This window comes from Eschrichtius robustus, chromosome 21 (genome assembly GCF_028021215.1).
Source record: "Eschrichtius robustus isolate mEscRob2 chromosome 21, mEscRob2.pri, whole genome shotgun sequence".
Classification (NCBI taxonomy): Eukaryota; Metazoa; Chordata; class Mammalia; order Artiodactyla; family Eschrichtiidae; genus Eschrichtius; species Eschrichtius robustus.
The window spans coordinates 13,308,673-13,333,280 of record NC_090844.1 but is presented as its reverse complement, the minus strand read 5'-3'; the positions used below and the strand labels follow the sequence as shown (position 1 = coordinate 13,333,280).

At 44.1% G+C, this 24,608-nt stretch overlaps 1 protein-coding gene across 4 annotated transcripts in view; it reads left to right on the top strand.

The window, feature by feature from the left end:
* Positions 1-24,608, top strand: part of IRF2 (interferon regulatory factor 2) — a 104,758-nt gene that overhangs the window by 57,120 nt on the left and 23,030 nt on the right. For all 4 annotated transcript variants that reach the window (XM_068532007.1, XM_068532004.1, XM_068532005.1 and 1 more), the window contains exons 2-5: positions 8,197-8,292; positions 15,852-15,951; positions 17,253-17,429; positions 17,747-17,793. In XM_068532007.1, the coding sequence (XP_068388108.1) occupies positions 8,206-8,292; positions 15,852-15,951; positions 17,253-17,429; positions 17,747-17,793 (411 nt within the window). In that variant the 5' untranslated portion in view covers positions 8,197-8,205. The remainder of the gene's footprint in view (positions 1-8,196; positions 8,293-15,851; positions 15,952-17,252; positions 17,430-17,746; positions 17,794-24,608) is intronic.

Sequence of the window (24,608 nt, the reverse complement as noted above, 5' to 3'; positions counted from 1 at the left end):
AAGCTTCCCCCATGGTGGTACATACATCAGTTGCTCTGCCCACATCAGCAAAGACATCTTCCTCCATTCTGCTTCGGCCATTAATACCAGCCTTTACCTTGTCTGACTTGACTTGCAGCCTTTTCTCTGCCTAAGTGATTCCTCCCTACCTTATAAGCTCTTCCTTTACCGTAAAGCTTTCGCTTACGAACCCATCTCATAATGATTTATGAACGAGTTCACCTAGTTGGCAATTAATCATATACTGCCTTCGGATCTCTATTGCAGTCTTTTATTATTATAATTATAGTATTATTAGTTAGCTTTATATGATTTATGTCTCATTCCCCCAGGTAATTTATTAATTCCTTGAGGGTAGCGATCCTGTCTTACACGTCTTTGAATCCTCCACAGCACTTAGCACGGTTCCTTGTAATAACATGTATTTAATAAATATTTGTTGGTACACTGGATGACTGGGTACTGCAGGCAGCACATCCACAGGAGGATAGGGTCCAGTGGTTAGAGTTGTGAGAGAAGGTTTAATGGATGAAAATAGACTTGAGCTGGCTTTTGTTGGGAGGGTAACATTTATGTAGGTTGATAAGAGGGGTGGCGCATGGCTATGTGTGGAGAACTATTAGGGGACAGGAGCCTGCACAGGCATGTTTAAAACAAATGATGCAGCTGCAGAAGAGATGGCACTGAGCACTGCTGTGATTGGCTTCTGTGACACAGCCTCAAAGTTAGGCCCTGTGCTTAGCAACTTAGCTCCCGTCCCTTTGCTTTCCCTCTTGCCCGGTTGTGGCTTATCTCCTGTGACGCTGTAACTGGGAACTGGTGCGCTGTGGGGCTTCTGGTAGAAATTCTCTACGTTTTCCTCTGAGTGAAGATGCCTTTATTTCTTCTTTGTTCCTGAAGGAAATTTTCACTGTATATAACATTTTAAAATAGCAGTTATTTTCTTTGGGTGCTTTAAAGGCATCTTTCCATTGTCTTCTGTTTTCCATTGTTTCTGTTGAGTAGTCACTGTAAGCCTTCTGGGTTTTGTGGTTTTTGGTTTTTGAAGGTCATGAGCCTGTTTTTTCTCTGGCTTTTTTAAAGATTTTTCTCTATATTTTTGGTTTTTATCAAGTGTACTACAGTATGCCTAGGTGTGGTTTTATTTATAGTTGTCAGTTTGGGGACTGTAGTGAGTATTAAACCTGTGGTTTGATGGTCATTGATCACTGTCTCTTCAAATTTTGCTCCTGCCTCATTCTTTCTCTTGTCTTTGTGGAACTTCCAACTACCCATGTTTAGACATTTTTAGGTCTAAAATCCAGTCTATGGATTTTATGGATTTTAGGTCTGTTTTTACATGTTCCACTTTTTTGTCTCAGTGCTTCATTCTGTCTGTTTCGTTCTGACCTGTCTTCTGTTTTAACTATTTTTTCCCCTAGTGATGTCTAATCTATTGGTAAACCCATCCATTGAGTTCTTAATTTTAATTATTTATACTTTAGTTGTAGAATTTATAGTTTATAAATTCTGTAGTTTCCAGTTCTCTGAAAAAATTTTCCATCTTGTCTTTTATTTCCTTGAATGTATTAGGTACAGCTGTTTTAAAGATTATGTCTGGAAACATTTGGTATGTGTATATTTGTTATATCTGTATAAAATCTGTGTATGTATCCCTATTGGTCCATTTCTATTGTTCATTACTTCCCTTGGTTTTCTATTTTGTTGTCTTTTAGCCTCGTATTCTTAGCTGTATTGATTGAATGCTGGCCATTGTATCTGAAAAACTGCAGAGAGAATATGAATCTTAGGATAATGTTATCTTTCCTCAAGATATGATTTAAATTAACTTCTGGTAGTTCCAGATCATTTTAATTTGGTCAAGGATTGAGATTAATCAAAGCTGGGCTTTAGTCTTTGAGGTTAGTCTATTTCCATTTAGTTTTATCCATTACAAAGCTTGCGTGTTTGGAAAGGGGGAGGTTTCCAGGACTCCCTTTTCCTAGCTGGGTCTTTATCTTAAATTCTTATCCCCCTAGTCACTGAGTGTGTCAACAGCTCTGCTCAGCTTTGATGCCCTAAAGCCTCCTCTTCTGGATTCAGCAGATTCCCCTAGGCTAGGAGAAGAGCTGCCCCAAACATCAGGCTTACCATCCTGGGTTTCTTTCTTCTCCCAGATCTTGCCCTCCTAATTCTTTACTACCATCTTAGTTCTCTGATGTTTCTAAACATATTTTTAAAAACACACTTTGTGGTACTTCCCTGGTGGCGCAGTGGTTAAGAATCCGCCTGCCAATGCAGGGGACACAGGTTCGATCCCTGGTCCAGGAAGATCCCACATGCCGCGGAGCAGCTAAGCCCATGTGCCACAACTACTGAGCCTGCGCTCTGGAGCCCACGAGCCGCAACTAATGAGCCCATGTGCCACAACTACTGAAGCCCACACATCTAGAGCCCGTGCTCCACAACAAGAGAAGCCACCGCGAGGAGAAGCCCGCACACCACAGTGAAGAGTAGCCCCCGCTCGCCTCAACTAGACAAAGCCCACGCACAGCAACAAAGACCCAATGCAGCTAAAACAAAACAAAACCAAAAACACACACTTTGTTTAGGTTTCTTAGTTATTCACCAGGAGAGTTAGGTCTGAATTACCTACCATGCCATTACCAGAAGCAGCACCCTGTCAGCCAAGGATTTTATTATCTAAAATCTAGCAGAGATGTTTAGAAGTCTGTAATACAGAACACTAACATGATTTAAGTGGTATTTTAGGATGATTGATATGTCAGTGGTATGCAAAACAGAGAGGGGTTGGGAATATCTCCATAAGTAGAACAGTTAAAAGACCATCATAACTGAATACTTTCTGAAGTGAGAGGAAGGCAAGCATTATGGTTTCTGAGCCTGGGGATTGCAGACAGACCTGAACGAGAGTCTGGGCTCCCCTACTGACCAGCAGGTTGCCTTTGGGCAGTTCCCCAACTTATCCCCTCATCTGAAATGTGGGGTAATAAAGTCCCTACCTCCTAGGGTTAAAAGAGAAGTGAGAAACTCACAGAAAACCCTGGTTTTCATGCCTGGCATATAGGAAGTGCTCAGTAAGTAGTAGCCATTGCTGTTACTATTCCAAGACACAAACCTCAATTATCTAAGTTAGAATTCAAGATCACTGTTAATAACACTAATCAGGACCATAGTTAGCATTGTCAGCTTCATGGGGGATGCGATTTATGTCCTGTGTGTCACAGTGAACAGCTCATGTGCCTTTATGCAGCAGCCCTGGTGCCAGTAATAGTCTAAATACTTGCCATGTACTGAATTGATTTGTAGCCAATGCCATGGTTTTGAAGATGATCCCAACCCGAAATCTCAAAGATGTAAGGATAGCTGATTTTCCAAAGTCAGGCTTGAGGGTAGAAGCTTCATATTTTAGGTTTACAGAACCATAAATTTAAGCATTTCACTTTTAAAAACAGCACAGTGTACAAGAAATGACGCTTACAAAAAAGATAAATCAGATTATGAGCCTTCATATTACAAACGGATTCCTAGAATCACAGATAACCTCAGAAATTATCTTTGTGAAACCTCTCCTTTTTCTAGATGATCAAAGTATCCACCAGAGAGATTGAGTGACTGGCCCAAGGACACACAGTGGTAATGACAAAGCCAGGACTGGAACACGAGCGTCCCAATTTCTGGTGTATTTTGGTCCTCTTGGCAAAAATAGCACCTCTTTGTCTTCTCTACCGAGTTCCATGCCTTCTTCAGGTCTGTTCAGGCAACACTGGCCTGGGTGTTGCTGCCCACGGGAAACTTGCCTTAAAGAAGGAAGACCAGTCTATCATCTTGAATTTCACTGATAGAAGCTAGAAAACACATGCCACATAGGCATGAGTTTCTGGTGCTAGCTGCATGTAGAATTCTACCTTTCCTTTCTTTCACCAGAGGATGCATACTCGACCTCTGATAGTCATGAGAAATCTATGTCAAACGGCAACCTTTTTATTCTGGGTTGTGTGGCAAGACCACTGGTAATTCATTACCTGTTCAGTGTGTTTATGGCAGGGGGCAGGGGAGCAGGCTGTAAAATCAAGTAAGACAGAGGAAGTGCCTCCAGGTAAAAGGGTTACCTTTCATTGTGTACCATCGGGGATGTCCTAGCTGTTAAAAACAGCAACACCATAGAACCTGAAATAAGTGAAGCCCTTGATGATAGAGTTTTCCCTACTTGGATCAGATATTTGCTATATTTGCTTTTCCTAAAAATCTGCTTGTAATTAACGACAGCCCTGATGACTGATTTAGAACAGTTTTTACACGTGTGATTTCCATAGTGTTTTGGCTAGGTGAGCGATAAATGTTGAGGTTTGGCTGAGCTGCATCCTTGTTAGAAACACAGGATGTAAATAGGGGCTGGGCCAACGGGTAGATGATGCAGCAGAACCTGCCACACTGAGACCAGTAGAGGAGGCCTGTCTGCCAGGATGACCAGACTTTGTAGCGAGTCGCAGAAGAGCCAGGTGAGTCTGGAGCCTTGCTCCGCAGAGTGTGGCCCAAGGACCTAGGAGCTTGTTAGAAATAGAGAATCCCAGGGCTCACCAAACCCTGCTGAATTGACATCTGTATGTGCGTTAATGTTGGTGAAGCACTGGTCTAGGTTTTGTAATCAGCTCTTATCTTTGCTATTAACAACACTGATCATACAACACTGATCATTGGTATAAATCTCCAGTTTTCTCTTTAGTCTTGGGTTGATGACCAAAATCCTAGACATGGTTTCCCAGGCCTGCAGGGTCAGCCTGTCTCTGGCATCATCCCTATTGCTGGTTGCCTTCTGCAGCTGGTCCTCCTGCCCCAGGACCTTTGCACTGCCTACCCTCCTCACCTTCCTTTTACCTGTAGGTGGGGTAGGAGCCCTATTTTCTGACTCAGAGTATCTTACCTTCTATACTGGTTTCCTAGGGCGGTCATAGCAAAGTACCGAAAACTGTGTGGCTTCAAACAACAGAAATGTATTTTCTAACAGTTCTGGAAGCTGGAAGCACCAAATTGAAGTGTAGGGCTGTTCTCCCTCTCAGATCTCTAGGGGAGGATCGTTCCTTGCCTCTTCCAGCTTCTGGTGGTTTCAGGCAGTCCTTGGCTTGTGGCTGCATCACTCTGGTCTCTGCCTCTGTCTTCACATGGCCATCTGCCCTGTGTCTTTGCACATGATGTTCTCTCTGTGTGTGTCTGTGTCCAAATTTCCCTCTTCTTCTAAAGACATTAGGCTCCTGTGAGCCTTTGGTCACAACATTTTCATCAACCCATTGCTACATAATCTTGTTTTATGTGTGTCTCTGTTTAAAGGCTCCATATTTAATACGTATTGTAGATTCAGTAACGTTGCGCTCAAAGCCAACAAACCGGAACTCATGGCTGAAGGAAGTTTATCTCACAGACATATTTTCTCCATAAGGCACATCACAGCTTGGAATGCTAGATCGCGTTTCAGACGGACTACTCTCTGGGCCATTTTAAACGGCAAAATCACCAACAGACAGCAGGAAAATGTGAAAAATGTTGCACTAGATAGACTGTGAAAAGGATGCATATTTATAGTGTGAGAGCTGAAATAAGAAGGCAGAATGTCACCTGTTTGACCTTAGTTGGGAGCGTGTGCATTGAATGACTCAAGTTTTTCACCTCTCTGTGCATGTCTGTGAAGGGCCAGGAAAACACCCTGAGGATTGATATGGGTGTTATAAATATATTTAGTGAGTAGGTACATTTGCAAAGATGGAATCCTCGAATAATGAAAATTGACTGTATCTCCCCACATAGGCTTTAGTTTTAAAGACAGAAGGCTTTTTGAACTATTTCAGGCGACCATTTTTTCCAAATGGGTTGTCTGTGGAAAACGTAGGGGAGGGATATGTTATTATGATGACGGATCGGAAGCAGGCGTGTTTCCGTGTTGCTGAGCTTAGGCGGGGCCGCAGGGTCCTGAGCCACTGCGGTTCTGCTTGTCACCTTGTCCCCTCAGAGGCACGTGTCACTACGTAGCTACTCTAACTTCTGCTCCTCCTTTACCCTCCTTACTGCCCTGACTTAGCTGCGCCCTTTCTGTGTCTTAAGATCTTGTCAAGAAGGAGGATCTGACCGGTTGACTGGGCAGGGCCCTTACAGGGCTCACTCACCCAGTGGATGTAATGTGGATGGCCTTTCCTGACGCTCCCAGAGCTCTCCATAACTCCTTATCATCCTGGGCACAGGATCCTCCGTGGGCTGTGGGAATTATCTGCTCCCCTGTCTCCCGCTAGACTGGGAGTCCCTAGACAGCAGGGACTGTCTTCTTTCTTCCTATTCCTGGAACATCGCTCTTGATGTATGATCTTTGGGTGGATGAAAGAGTGAGTGAGTGGAACCACTTGAGACCCACTCAGAGCAGCTGTGTCGGGGGCTCCCTGTGGCCGTTCCGTGTCCTTTTGGACTGTCCCTGCAGTTCCTGTCACTCCTGAAGCCACCAGATGAGTGCACGGGGCCAGCCTGCAGTGGTGACTGCACCTTGGCTGATCTTCAGAACTGGCCTGGCTGATCTTCAGAACTGGCCTGGTCCTTGTATTGCACGTCTCGGGGTGGGGGGACGGGACGGCCGCATTTAGGCTTTGTAGGATTATCCAGAGACCTAGAAGAGGTAGAGTTCCTACTCCCAGCGAATTTACACTTTGGTTAGGAAGAGAGGCTGAGCACAGCTGAAAAGTTTACATTTAAGATAAAAGTTAGATAAGAATAAAGACAACATTGGAATAGCTGCCCTGAAGCAATGTTTGATTTTCAGATGAGCAGTACAGGATCCGTGGGTATTGTGGGGCATGGAGGAGGAGGGATTCCTTCAGCTGGAGCGTCTGGGGAGGTCTTGTGGTGGAGGAGGGCGGAGGCTGCGTCTTGGAGGACGGCTGGGGATTGGCAAGGCCCGGAAGGAGGAGGAGAGAGGCAGGAGCAGGCCGTGTCTGAGGCGGCGAGTCAGTCGGAAGTGGGGGAGAGGTCCAAGGGAAAGGCAGGGGCTAGAATTTAGTTCTAGAATTGAATTAGGCTCTACAGGCAGAGGGCGGGGCCCCAGGTGACTCACTAGTGGCACTTGCCCTCTGGTGCGAGCTGCAGGCAGCACGTAGAGGAGACGGGAAGGCCTCTGTGAGCTGGAGGAGAAGGTTACTGAGACTTTGACCATCTCAGCCTGAAGTCATCTGAATAGAATATTCAGAGCTCGTTTTTGGAGGAGAAAATGGATAAAGGAAAGATGAGGCAGCCAGGGGTTGAAAAGAGGATCATGTCCCACTGTGCACGAAGTCCTGTGGAATGGATGCTTGGTCGCCATTGTCTCTGCTTTTGAGTCCTGCATCGAATTTAAACGTCCGTGTAAACAGGCTGAAGACGAGTGATAGACAGCACTGTGTTAGTGATCCCGCTCTGGGTATATTTAGGTGGACAAGGGAAGGACTGTCTAGAAATGTAGCTGGAAGGAGGGGAGAGAGGTGTTATGTGGGCTGGTGGAGGAAAGGTGACCCCAGGTCAGAGGAGGCGGATGGCAGTGAGGCAAGACCCTTGAGGGAACACTCCAAATAAGAGATGCTTTCACGTCAAAGCGATGCTGAAGCCAGAGCTAGAGGCTGGTGCACTCTGCAGGGAGACAGACCACATCAGGAGGGGTGGCCAGTGGGTGAAAGCCTTGGAACCGCGTGAATTGATTCCGTAGGCGCTTGGAAGTGCCCATGCCGGGGCTTCGACGCATGTCTGTAACCCAGATACCCTCAAGGAATGACTTGGTCACTCTGTCCACCCTTGGCTCTTGGAAGGATAATACCCAAAGGTATCTGTCAGACCCTGGTCCTCTGAAGGTACCTGCTGTAAACACAGCCTAGCGTTAGGTGTCCGGGCCCTGTGACTGGCTGCGTTTCTGCGTCATGGGACCCTCTCAGCTGAGAGCAGGGGTGGCCTGCACCACCGCCCCACCGAGACGGCCCCTGGGGAATGAGCAGCGCACAAAAGCAGGGGCAGGGGGCTGTAGGGCAAAGCCCCTGATACGCTCTCAGAGCCCCCCTGCCCCCGTGTACACATAAGCTGTGCGGTTTTGAGGAAGAGGAAAATAGAAGAGGGTCAGGCAAGGGTGTCAGACTTCACGGTGCAGACATGACAGTGAGTAGCAGAAATGCCTGATGTCGTGCTTCTCTTCTGCAGAAGGGCACCATGCCGGTGGAGAGGATGCGCATGCGCCCGTGGCTGGAAGAACAGATCAACTCAAACACGATACCAGGGCTAAAGTGGCTTAACAAGGTAAGTGCGTGTGTGCGCGTGTCTGCTTGTATGCGCATGCGTGTGTGTATCTGTGTGAGAGAGATCTTTACTAAGCCGGTGCCTGTGGATCACCGCAAGTGAAACTGTTCTTCGTGTTCAAAATATTATGCTTATTATTTACAAAAAACAACCAAGCAAAAAGGATCGTGAAAATATGAAATTATCATACAAAGAAGACTTATCATCCTCTCAGACTGTAGCCTCGACCCCGAGGTAAGGCTCTGGTCTCGTGGATGACTGTTGATGGGAAGCTTCTTGCTGTATTTCTGTTCAGTAATTCTCACCCTTTTCCTTCTCTAAATTTCTTTCTTGCTTCTGGTTTTCGAGGATTAGAGGACATGGAACCTGTAGGGCTTTCTGTTGGGAATGGAGCATATTGATTTTCTTTTCAGTATTCTTTATGTAAAGAAAAGTTTTGTTTTTGTCTTAAAAAATGGTTTTATTTTTATCATGAAATCCTGTTTGTGTGCCTACGTGTCCTAAAAAAGCAGTATTCCATCATTTACACCCCCTATCTATACATAAATACTTCCTTACTTTTATCAACCTGAAAACTCTCAGTTTAGTTGATCCTGCCTCTCATGGGGGGAATCAGGAAGACCTTGGATGTAAAATAAAGACCACCTGAAAACATTTAGTTATACTCTAGAAAAGCAACGAATACATCATGCTTTCTTTAAGATGGCCCAAGAGAGAGATTGCTCTCCCACTACCAGGAATATTGCAGTTCTTCTGAGCAAATGTCTTTTTCCTCTTCTACCTCCGCCCTGCGTTTTTAATCTTAAGGACACGATGAATAATTTAGCAGGTCAGCCTTTACCTTTGTATCACGTGCTCCAGAGCTTAGAGCCAGATTGTGGCCGTTCCTAACAAGTGTACAAAATATTGCAGCATAATTTTTTTTACTAATATTACTCCTTGCTTCATTTTATTTTTTCAGATATCTCTCAAATCTTATTTCTTTTTGTTCTTTTCCCCTCATTTACCTATTTTTTCACTTATTTTAAGTGTAACGGTGTATTGTATTTGAAGGTATCTGAGTCCCTTCTGAAACAAGATGGGGTAGAAGTAAACAGAAATACTTTTAAGTAAAGCATATGCTCACTTCACGTGACCTGTCATATATTTTAAGGTCTAATGGCAAACAATGTATTTTTCTAGGCTTGCAATGTCTATAGTGTTTTAGGTTTATATCCTGGAGGGGCTTTGTAATTAGCCTGTTCCAAAGAAACAAACAAGAAATCAGGTTGCCCCTTGTCCTGCTGGGTTAGCAGGGGCGCACGTAGAGGTGTCAGTAAAGGGGAGATGATAGTCAAAGGAGAGTTGAAGAGACATAGGGTCCTCAAGAACAAGAATAACGATAGTGATAATGATCATAATAAAACTAATTTATGAAGTGCAGGCACTCCTCTACACAAGGTCGTGCATTCACTCCCATAATCCCCACTATGGAGTAGATGCTGTTATTTTTTCCATTTTGCAGACAAGGAAACCAAGGCTTGTAGGTTTCGTAGGATTCTATTTTGAAGAACAAAGTAACTTTGCCTATTATTGATTTAGGGTGTGAAATTAAAGCAGATGTTGCTGATTTCCGAAGAGAAGTAGGTTTGGTTTTGCTTTTTCTTTTTTTAAAACCCACCCACCCATTTTGGCTGGCTTGATGCAGTGGCGCACTTACAGTGTCACTGCATCTCCTGCACCAGGTGGGTGCTTGATGTGCTACAGTTTGTTGTTCTCTGTAGTAGGTTGAATGGTGGCCCCCTCAAAAGATAGGTCTACATCCCGACCCCCAGAACTTGTGGATGTGAACTTATTTGGAAAAAAGAGTCTTGGCAGGTGTAATTAATGTAAGGATTTGCAGATGAGATCATCCTGGATTATCCCGCTGGGCCAATCCAATGACAGGGGTCCTTACAAGACACAGAAGAGGAGACACACATGCACGGAAGAGGAGGCGGAGACTGGAGTGATGCAGCCACAAGCCAAGAACACCTGGAACCACCGGAAGCTGGAAGAGGCAAGGGAGGATTCTCCTCAGAGCCTTTGAAGGGAGCGCAGCCCTGCTGACTTCTTGGTTTTGGATTGCTGGCCTCCAGAACTGTGATAGAATCCGTTTCTGTGGTGGTAAGCCACCCAGTGGGTGGCAGTTTGTTACGACGGCTGTAGGAAACTTACACATCCTCGCAGGGTAGCTTCCTCACCGGTACTCTCCACTGAGACACCTTTTCCTCCGGCCACTGTGCCCGTGTTTTTCGGATAGAGGACCAGAAAGTGGTCCTTGGTGCAAGTGAACACTTGGCCCCTCTCCGGCGGCCCTTCCTGCTGAGTCTCACTCACCTGGCTCTTGGCTCGTGAGTTCCCTTCCCTGGTACAAAGGGACAGGAGAGCGTCCCCTTGTCCTCTGCTGGGCTGGTGTGGGCCAGGCTGAAGGAAGGAGGGTGCGCTGTGGCTACAGCACACGGCACCTCTCAGGACGGCGCTGTCCCAGGAGCTTGTGGGCTGCCTGAGCGCCCAATGCGGACAGAGCCGTCCCTGTCCCTGTAGGCCTCAGCTGGCCTCAGGGCATTTCCTTTCCATACCCACCCCTCCCCAGGGCATCTATTTATAGGTTTCTGCCAACTTAGGCTGGATGGCATTCGTCTGTCCACATAAATATTTCACTCAGACCCTACTGTTATTTCCTGCCCATTCATAAGCCTAAGAATCCCTGTTCGTATTTTGAGTGGTTTGAGGCCATTCCAAATTCTGTTCTCCCACTGAAGCCTATTATGACTCCTGGAACACCTGTGCTGTCTGCAGCGCTTTGTCATTCACTTGTGCCTTAGCTGTGTTCTGAGTGTCGTTCCTCACGGTGAGGCACTCCAGGCTGGCCGTGCCAGAGGGCGGGCACCAGGGCTGTCTTGATTGTTGCCGCAAGCTCAGTGCCAGGCCTCGTGCCCGACACTCAGGAGGTAACGTCGTGCTGAGAATGAATGGATGAATGATGGGCACTTGAAGGGGAGAAACATCAGTGACTCTGTTTTTGTTCTGTTAAGATAATTAGACTTAAGAACACTGGGTTGGCAGCTGTCACGTGTCTCTCAAATGGGGACACCGTCAAACCCAGTGCATTCTTAGTAAGAGACAAATAGGTGGTTCATTAATGCCTTAAATGTGTTTCCGCCTCCTCCTTTCAGTACATGAAGGGTGGAGGGTGATGGAATGGGTCCTCTGGGTTCCTCTGGAGGAGCGGTGAGGAAGTTTGGCAAAGCAACATTATAACTAGTTCTTGAAAGGGGTTGTGGCTTGGGCCAGTTACATTTTATTATGAATATTTGCAAATAGACATAGTGTGCTTGAACGATCTAATGACTAGGAAGAATAGCGCAGTAAATTCCCATCTAGATTTAAAACTCACATCTAGATTGAACAATCATTAACATTTAAAAAGGATCTGTGCGGTGTGTGGCAAAGCAGCTCCCTGACACTGTACATCTATAAGATCCAAGAACGTTTCTTATAGAGCCACAATACCACTATCAATTAGGTAATCGTAAATTAATCGTAAGTAATCGTCATTTAAAATGTCATTACTGCCCTGTTCATATTCAGAATGCCTTGAGTATTCCCCAGATATCTTTTTACAATTGATTTGTTCAATCAGAATCCAAAGAATGCCCACAGGTTGTGTTTGGTTCCTGACCATGAGCAGTACACGCTCCCTTTTTTCCGTCTCTCCATTGGCTTGTTGAAGAGACCAGGTCAGTTCTGGATTTGTCCTCATGCTTGCTTGTGGTTTCCCTGGGCTGTTTCTTGAGGAAGGAAGGAGGCGGCAGTATTCAGGTTCACCATTTTTCTCGTCGCTCCGATTGATTCCCACCCTGGTTTTTTTTGTTTTGTTTTGTTTTGTTTTGTTTATTTATTTTTGGCTGCGTTGGGTCTTTGTTGCTGCACGCGGGCTTTCTCTAGTTGCGGCGAGCAGGGGCTACTCTTCGTTGAGGTGCACGGGCTTCTCATTACGGTGGCTTCTCTTGTTGTGGAGCACAGGCTCTAAGCGCACAGGCTTCAGTAGTTGTGGCGTGTGGGCTTCAGTAGTTGTGGCACACGGGCTCAGTAGTTGCGGCTCACGGGCTTCGTTGTTCCACAGCATGTGGGATCTTCCTGGACCAGGGCTGCATGTCCCCTGCATTGGCAGGTGGATTCTTAACCACTGCGCCACCAGGGAAGTCCCCCAACCTTGGTTATTGACGTTCTTATTTCTCACCGGAGATCTGCCTGGACCAGGCACCAAGGCCCCTCCCCAAGCCTGGGAGATCATCAGGTAGCTCCCGACCTTTTCCTGCTCTGCACTTTGAGAGCAGGCTTGTGCTTGTGTAAATATCAGCCCATTTCGGAACAAAGTAAGAAGTCCAAACAAAAATAACAAACAACATTGGAACATCTTCTAAATATTGGAGGAGTGAAGAGGCACAGGGAGATAAGAGGACTAGTTTCCGTTTGGGGCCAAGGTATGTTTGCTCTGCTTTGCTCAAGATCATCTCATCTTCTCAACTCGAGCTGGCCTTCTCTCTCCTGCCTGCAGGTGGGCAGAGGTCTCTATGTATCTAAACGTGAGTAGCTCCGCTACTGCATTTAGTCCTTCCGTACACGCTGTGTGTAGACACCACGGGTGGGGACCTGGCGCTTGGGATTCTGATGGCACATCCTGACGTCACAGAGTCTACACAGAGCAACGCCCTCCCTGTCTCATAGAACCAGAATGTTTACTGGTCAGAATCTCTTTCAGGTTTAAAATGAGTTTTGCCATCTTTATCTTTCAACATAGTTTTGCAATCTGAAAAACTAGTTAAAAGTTACATGTAGTCTTTTAAAAAAATTTACCATTTTAAAATGTGCAATTCAGTGGTATTCAGTACATTCACAATATTATGTAGCCATCACCACCAGAACTTCTTCATCACCTCAGAAGGAAGCGCTGTACCATGAAGTAGTCACGCCCCACTCTCCTTTCCCTGGTTCGTGGCCACCAGCGATCTGCCGTCTTGTCTCTTTGGATTTGCCTTTTCTGGATATTTCATATAAATGGACTCATTCAACATGTGGCCTTTGGTGGAAGGCGTCTTTCCCTTAGCACAGTGCTTTAAAGGTTCATCCCTGTTGTAGCACGTATCAGACTGCGTTCCTTTTCGTGGCTGAATAATATTCCATTTTATGCATGTATAACACGTTCTTTATCTATTCCATCAGTGGGTGGACATTTGGGTTGTTTCAGTCTTTTGACTACTGTGAGTAGTGCTGCTATGACATTCATGTATAAATGTTTGCATGGACAGCTGTTTGTAATTCTTTGAGTGAAATTACTGGATCACGTGGTAATTTGTGTTTAATTTTTTTGAGGAACAGCCAAGCTGATTTCCAGAATGGCTGCGCCATTTTACATCCCCCCCAGCAATGTGTGAGGGTTCCAGTTTCTCCACATCCTCACCAGCACTTACTATTTTCTGTTTATTTTTTAAAAAAATTCTATCCATCCTAGAGGATATGAAACGGTTTCTTATTGCTGTTTTGACTTGCATTTGCCTGATGATTAGTGATGTTGAGCATCTTTTCATGTGCTCATTGGCCATTTATTTATCTTCTTTGGAAAAAGGTCTATTCACGTCCTTTGCCCATTTAAAGGGGACCCATGGTGGATAATTGCTAGGTTCAGTCATTACTTTTGTGGTTTCATGGTTTGAGCATGGTTTCTGGGAGACTAGTTTTGGGAGGTGTGTGTGTGTGTGTGCCTGCAAACATGCAAATGCTTGAAAAGATCTACTTATAAAATCAATTTTGTGTCTTAGGAGATAGATTTCAGATTGTGTCACCCCAGGTCTCCTTTGTCCTAGAACAAAGTACAACAGCAGATTCTTTAAGGATCTATATCTTTAAGCATAAACCTTTAGATTCTGGTTGTGTAGTTCAGGAAAAAATCTTTCACCGAGATAAATTCATTTGCATGTTTTTCGCTTTCATGTCAACGTCAGAAACTGCATTAAGTGATTTTGCCCTCTTATTTTCATCTACAGTAAGACATAAAGTTTCACTCAGCCCTCTTCTGACCACTGCCCTTTTGAATCTGGCCAACCTGGAACCCTGCCCTCTCTCGGTGGATGATACAGCATGAACAAGGAGGGATTTATGAAAAATCTCTCGCTTTCAGTTCTTCTTTACTAAGTTTTAAATACGTAGAATTTTCCCTTTTAACAGTTCTGGGGAGATCTCAAATGTTCTGACATATTTTTAGTTCAGGCTTTGCAATATGTTCTATGGGGAGGGCCAAGTCCCTTTTGGGTCGGTGGGGACCGTTTGTATCTTTCATTGTGTGAGACTAAAGTTGTGGAAAATCCCTACTGACATTTTCTTTCCTGCTCCAGTGTACTGTGCAGAGATCTGCATACCTAGAAATTATCAGACCTACCTTGAGAGCTTAAAAAAATACGGTTTTCCTGGGTTTTAATCTCCATGGAGTCCAAGTCACCAGATCTGTTGTAGGACAGGAAATCTAAATCTAAACCCTGGGAGACAATGGGTGATATGAGTAAGTGACTGAATATGGGATTACACGACCTCGGTTTCGAATTTAGATACTTACTACTATAAGTTCCTTGGCTAGAAAATTTAATTCTGTTTCTCAGTTTCCTCAACTGTAAAGCGGAAAAAATAACATACACGCAGCTCGTTAGGGTGTTGGAAAAACCAAAACTGAGACCATGTGAACATGCCAAGTGAACCAAGTTTCACATAAGTAGTTTTACTGCAAGTGTGACTTTGTTTCCAAAGCACTGGTTTCTAATCATATGTTTGCCAGGATTGATTTAAGCAATTTTGAGTTACTTCTTGGGATATAAGAGAGATGGAGAGGGCCTGCTATAAGAAGAACTGTACTTGAGGGACTTTTCTCCAGAAAAGGAGTATCATCTTCATATAATTGGTACATCTTTGTTTGTATTTATTGCTATTTCATACAGGGTAGTAGACACATAGGGATTAGAACAAAATCTTTTATTTCTGTTGGCTGCGTGAGCAGATTGAGATAATTAGTCTCTGTGACAAATTAGTCTCTGTGATGGCCGCAGACACCCCCAACTTCCCTTTAGCAGCAAAATGAGTGTTCATTTGGAGAGTTGCCTAATTTTTAATTTACCTAAGGCAGAAGGAGTTCCTCTTTACCAAGTGATGGGAGTAGATCATAAGACTAAGCATTAGAAATTTCAGTAAGTGGCCAGTTACCTGTGTTCCTATAAAGGAAAGGAGGCACATTGGCATTTCCCAGATCATCACCGTTGACCTTGGAATTTATTTTTATCCTACCAGACTCCACTTGCCTCTCAATCTCACCTGGTAGACTGTCAAGGTTTGGGGCCCAGTGGGGAGGTGGGTTTGGTTTACAGTAGATACTCAGCAAACCCAGTGATACTTAGCAGGGAATCTTACTAGCTAGAACTAGCTATAATCCTCTGCAATGGTGGCCTGAAACCCAGGGCTGCAGTGCTTATTTACTTTTTTTTTTTTTTCAGGAAAAGAAGATTTTTCAGATCCCCTGGATGCATGCAGCTAGACACGGGTGGGATGTGGAAAAAGATGCACCGCTCTTTAGAAACTGGGCCATCCATACAGGTATTAACCCCGCATTGTTTATAGAGCCCAGCACTGTTGCTTTTTTTGTGGTTGTTTTCATGCCTTTAGGTATAAGTGACAAATTAAATTGCAAAATATTTAAAGTGTACATTGTTTTTTGGTGACAATGTTTAAGTTCTACTCTCTTGGCAAATTTCAGTTATACAGTAGACTGTTAGCTATCGTTTATTTTTATTTTTACTACATATATAAAATCTCCTGGCTTATGACTTCATGAAAATAGCTCTGATAAACCTGGGACTTGTTCCCAGGCACATCTAGGACACGTGGGGTACAGCCTGCATCACTCAGAAGTGATGCTCGGGCTTCCCTGGTGGCGCAGTGGTTAAGAATCCACCTGCTAATGCAGGAGACACAGGTTTGAGCCCTGGTCCGGGAAGATCCCACATGCCACGGAGCAGCTAAGCCCGTGCACCACAAGTACTGAGCCTGCGCCCTAGAGCCCGCGAGCCACAACTACTGAAGCCTGCACGCCTAGAGCCCGTGCTCTGCAACAAGAGAAGACAGCGCAATGAGAAGCCTGTGCACCACAATGAAGAGTAGCCCCCACTTGCCGCAACTAGAGAAAGCCCACGCACAGCAACGAAGACCCAACGCAGCCATACGTACATACATACGTACATAAATAAATAAATAAATAAATAAATAAATAAATAAATTTATTTTTTAAAAAAAGGAGTGATGCTCAACCCTTTCCATAGAAAACTTAGTCCTTAAATTTCCTGTAAATGTGGTTTTCTGATGAAGTTCCCCAGGTGTGTGCCAGGGGAATATAGAACTTATTTGTTTTGCATCGTATAAACTTGGGTCAAATTTATCTCCCCCAAAGGTAGTCAAGATTATATTTATTTGTAACAAAATTTAACTAGCGAGCTATTTGCAGGAACGGACTTTTACTTAATGTTTGAGAATCAGATGAAAAAGAGACCTTCCAGTTGCCTGTGCTTGTCGGTCTACTGGCCTCCTAGCTTTGTCTTTTCCTTACCTTGATTGTCCGTTCTTCTACCATTATAATTTTCTCTCAAGCTATTTCGTAGAGCCAGGGTGACCAGTTTGTCCCAGTTTGCCTGGAACTGTTGGGTTTTAAAACAAAAATTCCTGCATCCCAAGGACCTTCTCAGCCCCAAATAAACCAGGAGGTTTGCTCACTGTAGGTGTGGCCTAGAACTAGAAGGGTTCTCTATACTATCTGCCAGCAATCCTGTTTCCAGAAATTTTTACTCTAGAAATAATTTTTCCCCTCTTTTTCTTAACCTTAATTCTTTCAACTATTTTGTTAGGAAAGCATCAACCAGGAGTAGATAAACCTGATCCAAAAACATGGAAGGCGAATTTTCGATGTGCCATGAACTCTTTGCCTGACATTGAAGAAGTCAAGGATAAAAGCATAAAGAAAGGAAACAATGCCTTCAGAGTCTACCGAATGTTGCCTTTATCTGAACGACCTTCTAAGAAAGGTAGATAAAGATATTTACTGACTAAAACAACGATCGCTTAATATACCTTATAGTGCCTTTGTGATTTCTTTATTTCCACATCTGTAGTCACAGCAAGGATACAACCCTTGTTCCCACTGTGGATGATAATTCTGCCCTTACCTGGCTGGGGAAAATGACCCTCAGGGCCCCCAAAAGCAGTAAAAGAAGCATTTGGGATCTTGGCCATGTACAGATTAAAGCAATAAATTCATTGAGAGTTTCAGAAAGAATTTAACTTAGGGAAAATGTCTCTCTGTTCTTCATGAATTAATCCAGAACTATTTTTGTTGCCACAGGAAAGAAACCAAAGACAGAAAAAGAAGACAGAGTGAAGCACATCAAGGTAATCTTTGTTCGGAGAGGAGGCCAAAGTTGTGATCAGACTAATGATTCATATTCTGTCTCATAAAAATAAGTGATGTGATCTCTGTGAAGTATTTAATCTTGCTTCTTTTGCTGTTGTGTTTCATGTGCTTTACACGTCTCCTCTTTGGCATGTACCCACTTGTAGACTCAAGTACACACATCCCCTGCTTCATCCAACTTCCCTGAGCAATTTATGAATGAACTCACAAATCCATGCTGAGCTTGACAGTCTCAAGCCTCCATCTGGTCCCTGCAACTGTTGCCAGCATGTCACTTAGTTCCAGCTAAGCTCCAGCAACCAGCTACTATCTGATAATATTAAGTATATTTTCAGGCCATTAAATATTTTTAAAAGTATGTTAAATAGTATATACTTATATTAGAATGTATTACCTATATTTATGTATATGTATTGTGTTGGCCAACTTTTTGGCCAACCCAGTATGTATGTATGTATGTATGTATGTATGTATGTATGTATGTATGTATGCAGATATTCCATGACAAGCCATTAGTTTGGGGACACAGATTTCTGTTCAAGCCCTCTATTCTTGTGGATCTCAATAGTTTTTTTCCTGCTCCACTATAGAACCAGCTTTCATAACTTCCAAAAGTTTTCCGTAGGGATGCGTTTGTGTGTGTGAGCTTTTCAGTGGGCTGTGTAGTCTGAAATCCACTGCAGTGTGAGGGTCTTTGTGTGTAGATTAGGTGGCCCTTGTTCAATAGCCAGAGAACTGCCAAATATCCCATGCAAAATCGAGGGTGAGCTCCAGTTGCCAAACAAAGAGCAGACACTACAGTCCAGACTGATAGACCATCAGAGAGAAGATTGTCTGTTTCACCGTGCCCTGTTTGCAGATGAAGAAACAGAGGCTCAAGAGAGTTGAGTGACATGGACCCAAGGGCAGTGGGACATGTGGCCAAGTTCACACGGTTATTTAGAACTGAACTTAAAAGAGATGCCAAGTATTCTGGTTTCTACTCTAGAATAACTCTTGAAGGAAAAACCAAATTGCCCAGACAGCACAATGTTTAAAAGCAAGCCACTTAGTCAAAATAATCGGAAAAAATACACTTCAGTTTGACTTGTGAAGGTAGAGGGAAAACTTAGGTAAATTGTTAAAGTTTCAGACACATTTACTCCTGCAATGGAAAATAAATTTTTTAGCTAGAGTGTTTTAGCAGTGAGACCTCTAGTTTCCACTTCCAGTATTTTTAGTTGGTGACTTATTTTAAATATAGCATAGTATAGGCCTCATTTTGTTATAACTTTTTATTATGGAAAAACTTGATACACAGGAAGGAGGCAAGTGAGTCAAACGTACTTCGTAGACCATCACCCCGATTTCAGCATTAATCAGCTCGTGGCCATTTTATTTCATTAGTACTTCCCTCCACTTCCATACATCCAATATGAAACTGCAGATGTTCAACCATTTTTGACTTACAAAAACAATTTCATATGGTTCAGCCCCAAATTTTAAAGCAGATTCCAAACATCTTATTTCTTTCATGACTATGTCAGTATATATCTTTAAAAGATAAACACTCTTTAGAAATAACACAGTATCATTATTGCATCTGAAAAAATTAACAGTAGTTCCTCAAAAACATCAAATATCCACTCAGTGTTCAAATTTCCAATTTGTCTCATAAGTGTCATAATTTTGATACAGTCTGTTTACTTGAGTCAAGATCCGTATAAGGTCCACATGTTGTGATTTTTGGATATGTCTCAAGTTTTTGTAACCTATGGGTTTCCCCTAAATTACTTTAAAAAAATTTATTTTTTTCTTGCAATGAAGAAACCCTGTTATTTGTTGTATCAGGTTCCCCACAGTTTGGATTTTTTTAGGGTCTACATTCTGATTATTGTTGTTTAGTCAGAAAAGTGTAACTTCCACAAATATGTGATTTTGAAGAATCTGCTATAATCTTGAGTACAGCTATATCATATTTGCTACTAGTTTCACAGCATCTAGCTCAGTGTCTGGTACAGAACAGATAATTAATACATATTTGATCACTGAATAGATGAATGAGTATTTGTTGACTAAACAGATGCATAAATAAATGTAATATATGGGGAGGAGGGAGTGGAGGGGTTAGAATGCAGATTTAATTTCACAATCTCAGTTCATGGAGAAATGAAAATGGAGTAACAGATGTTCACTTTTCAGCCAGCTTTGCTCAGACATAACCACCAGACTTCACTGAATATCAGATGCCAGCGATTGGAAGATGCATCATTATTTTATGTATCTGTAAGCAAGAAAAAACTGCTTGCAGTGAAATCATGACACAGAATTGATTAGAAGGCACATCCCATTTCAGGGGTGTGGAAATGTGAGGAACGTGCACCTTAGAATTGATGACACACGGTGTTCTTGTAAGTAAAGGACATCTGCAGTCGTATCACCAATGGCAGTGTCTTCCACATGGCCAGGCCCCGCACTGACCCAGGGAAGCAAGTGAGAGATTTCCTCTCAGGTGCAGCCACGTGGGTCCCAGCAGAGAGTGCAGTGAGAAATCCTCCTGTGATGTAGATATGGTCAGTATCCGACACGTGGCCCTCATAGAGACATTGTTCCTTCAGCAGAAGGCAGGTGATTCGTCGGAAATAAGAGCAGCCTAACTTTTGAATTTAAACGTACTCGCATCTGTCCTATGACGAAGCCTCGGAACGTGGATAAGGCGAGCGGGCTCCCCAAGTTCTGTGGTTCATGACTGCATAGTGTGAATGTTTCTGTGGAGTGGTCCAAAGTTAGTTCTCTAGGTTGTCTGGAATTATATATATAAAGGACCTTATCCTTACCGAGCTATTAATACATTACTTTTTATTGTTTGTCAAACACCTAAGCTCTTGAGTTTTCTGTTCTGTGCATATATATATATATATATATGCAACTGGATAGACTAGGTTGGTTTCTTCCGCAGAGAAAATTTGTCTTGTATGTAGTAACTAGGTATGAAAATTTGCTGTTAAAACAAGCTCTTCCCAATCTTCCTTTAATTCAAGTTGAATTTTTTTAAGATACCTGAAGAAATCCTAATCTTTTTTTTAATTAATTTTTTTTTATTGGAGTAGAGTTGATCAAGTTGAAGTTTTAACTAGCAAAGGACGTTTAGAGCATGCAGGCCCACTGTCAGAACATTTCTTGGGCTATTCAGGCAATTTACCTCCGTGCTCTTTGTTTCCTCCCTAAATAGCTTCCCTGAGACCCAAGGCTCATTGACCATGTAATATGTGCAGAAATGCTGCCCCTGTATCCCCTGATGTTCTCTTTGGGAGTATTTGCTGTGCACTCAGTGAGCCATCTTTTACTTGAACTAAGCCCTGCCTGCGTGGAGGTAACTGGCTGTCTAAGGAAATAAGAGTAAGAAACACAGTAGTGAGCGGTACGAGATGGGACATCATCAGGGCATATTGGTGTTTCAGAAAATGTCACAAGGCCGAGATCAGTAAGGAAAGAGGTGGATAAAACCGCGAGGTGGTAGCTGAAATTTTGGAGCCCCTACCCGGTTCTCAGCTCTGATTATTATCTCATTTAGTTCTTCCTGTGATGGGCAGGTTTTCTCTCTCGCATATGTGGGAATGGAGGCACAAAGACGTTGAGTAATTTTCCCAGAGTTGCTCCACTTTATGGAATTGGAATTTGATTCCAGGTTAGTCCAACCTCAGAACCTGTGCTCTTTCACGGCCCTCAGTCCCTCTCAGCCTCTCGGAGGCTGTGGGCTCTGATCCAGGCCTTGGGGGACTCTCCATCCAGTATATTGGTGGACATTTCCCAGCACCAGATCATACTTGAAGCCCTGGAGATCAGAGCTGCTGTTTGGTCTTCGCTGGATGAGTCAGGACACCGGCTTCATTAGAGCTGGAGCCTGAGTGAGGGTACAAGGGGAAACAAAGGCATGTAGGTAGGGAGGATTCGGAATTAATACTTCCTGCCTCAGAGGATTGTTTGCAGAGGACATATGCATGCTTCGAAACTGTGAAGTGCTTCCAGATTAAAACATTGGTGTGATGATGGAAAACATAATCAGGGACTGTCTCTAATGTCACTTGGTAAAGACTAGGACTGGTCTGTATTAGTTCTGAGTGCAGGCCTCTGGGTGGAAGTTACAGAAAAGCAGGTATTGGCTGAGCAGAACTTTCTAATAGAGCTCTCACCGCCAACAGTGACTTGAGCTGGATACGAAACAATATGCTCCCTGCCACTGTCCAAAGACAGGCTGAATGACCGACCACCCGTCAGGGCTGATACTGGAGTGATCCTTCCACGGGTTGCAAGGGGTCTTCAGTTTTTAAGCCTCACGCCGGCAACCCACCTGAACTTTCAAGAGATGAAATCAGAGCTGCCCTGGAGGGAGCAGGTGAGGGGCCTGCCCTGCCCGCTCTGGTGCCTCCCTCTCCTCCTGGTGGCTCTTGAGAGGACTGCTCAGAGCACAGTCTGCAAACTGGTTGGCTGAATAACCTCCGTGGATGCTTTTGTGAGATAAGGCACAGCTGAACTCCCTGGGGAGGATCTGGAGCATGGAGGAGTTGATATTTAAGGGAGGCTTTTCTCACCGTGATGGGAAGCAGCAGATGGGGGGAGAGACTGCGGTAGAGAGTTTAGATGAAGATGGTGGCAGTTGGAATGGAGAGGAGGAGACATTTCTCTGGAAGAGGAGGTGGAGGAGGAAGCCAGGTGTGGATCCAAGAGGTGGCCCTGACTTCTCAAGCTTCCTGGAGGGGATGTTGGGAGCGGAGCATGTTTTGTGGAGAAGAGGGTGAGTTTCACTGTGGACTTGATGGGCTAGAAAGGGCAGAGGGCCCTCTAAAGCAGACACCAGGTGGACAGTTGGATCTGACAGGCACCGAGCTCGGGTGAGTGTTGGAGGCCAGGTGTGTGGTCATTTGCCCAAGAACGATGTTGGAGGCCGTGGGAACAGATGCCTTCTCCAAGAGGGAAGCTACATGAAATGAACACGGAGACCCAAGGAGAAGACGAGGAGAAAAGCCAGCCAAAGAAAGAAGTCTAAGGGGAAGTTACAGTGGGAGCAGCGAGGAAGAGAATGAAGACGGCCTAGTTCCAAGGGAGGAAGGTGTTCCCAGGGCTAGGCAGGAGGCCGCAGCCTGTTTCAGTCGCACTCCTGTTCTTAGTGGCCTCGGGGCCTCCGAGGTATAGAGTGTGCAGTTCCCCAGGCCGACTTTGACTTTCATGAAGCCCAGCTGTCAGCCTGAGATTTTTGTTGGTAGAGAGACCTAGAGATGCCCTTAAATTTGGCTTTGAGGAGACTGGCTTTGCACAGATGAAGTAGGGCATTTCTGGAGGTTGGGGATGGGAAATGGTCTCCCGGCCATTATATTTGGCCTCAAAGGAGGGAACATCTAGACAAGGGCTGTGGCACAAGGATGAGACAGAATGAGTGGCCTTGGTTGTCCTCTATTCGGCCCACCCCCAAGCCCCTCCAGCAAGCATGGCTTTGAGACCAACCAAAGGAATATTATTTTCGCGGTCTAAGGAAGGCTGCCCCTGCCTCTGCCCCTGAACGCTCTCTTGTGCTGGTTTGCTTTTGCCTAAAGTCCCTTAAACTGTAGAACAAACCTGGGATTCTGTAATGAGAAGAAGGGTTCTTGGGCATAAATATTTGGCAGAGTTAATAGATCATGGAGCGGTCTGAACCCAAGCACAATCTGTTTTTTGGTTTTCTTTGGGGCAAGGTGATTTACAGGAGAGCCTATATCTAAAGAAAGGGAACAGAAAGAGGAGGCTAGTTCAGGATTCACCAGGCCAGGTCATGGTACAGCCAGGCGGGGGACAGGGCAGGAGTGGGCATCACAGAGGAGGAGGAGATGCTGTGGGCAAAGGCCGTTCGTGACCTGCAGGATCTCTGTACATGTTCCGTAGAGAAATGTTCACCCATTTTCTTAATTTGGGTTCCTTGCTTTTTTAAAAAAAAAATACATAGTTTAGGTTTCGATCTTCTTATTCTAGTCATTTCAAAAATTGCAACTGAGTGTAGTGAAGATCCCTGTTTTTCTGCACCCTGGATGGAGACCTTTCAGGGAGGTGCTGGCTACATTTCACTATACAATCTGCTATATTGTCCTTCTAAAACCAGTGAGAAGGTTTGCACTGAAGACTTGGAGATCGGCAGGTTATTTTGGAAGTGGGGATGGGAGGAGGTAAAACAATGTTCAGAGTAGTCCAACTCAAGTCTCCATTGGTAGAGTATTCTGTTTCGTTACAGAAGGAGCGCAAGAGGCAAGGTGGGGATCTGGGGAGTAGAACAATGTTGAAAATAGTTCAGTCTCAATCTCCATTGGAATTAGTACAGGATTCAGGGGTTTATTAAGACAGAAACTACTGGAATTGGACCATGTTGCCTGACCAAAGATGTGAGTTCAGTTCCTGTATCTCCTAAGAGTAAAAGCAGTGTGATCTTGGAAAACTAATTTCGTCTATGAGTCATAGTTTTCTCAAGTGTAGTGTGATAGAAGTATCACTTGCCACTAATTACACTGTAGATCATGTGAAACTCTTTGAAGTCTCCAACTGAGAAATCAGAATAATTTAGGTTTTTAAATATATGCAAGTCTGACTGCCTCATTACCTTTATAAGAAGCCTAGAAGCAGAATGAGTGAATAATAACTTGGCAACAAAAGAAACCCATGAAAACGAGCAGTTCTTTCCATAATTCCTTAAAATGTTCTTAGTTCCTTTTGGGTAATTGAAGAGGTGGAAGGGGAAGAAGATGACACGTGGGGCATAATGGTGGGGAGGTGGGAAGGGGGCCGTTGAGGA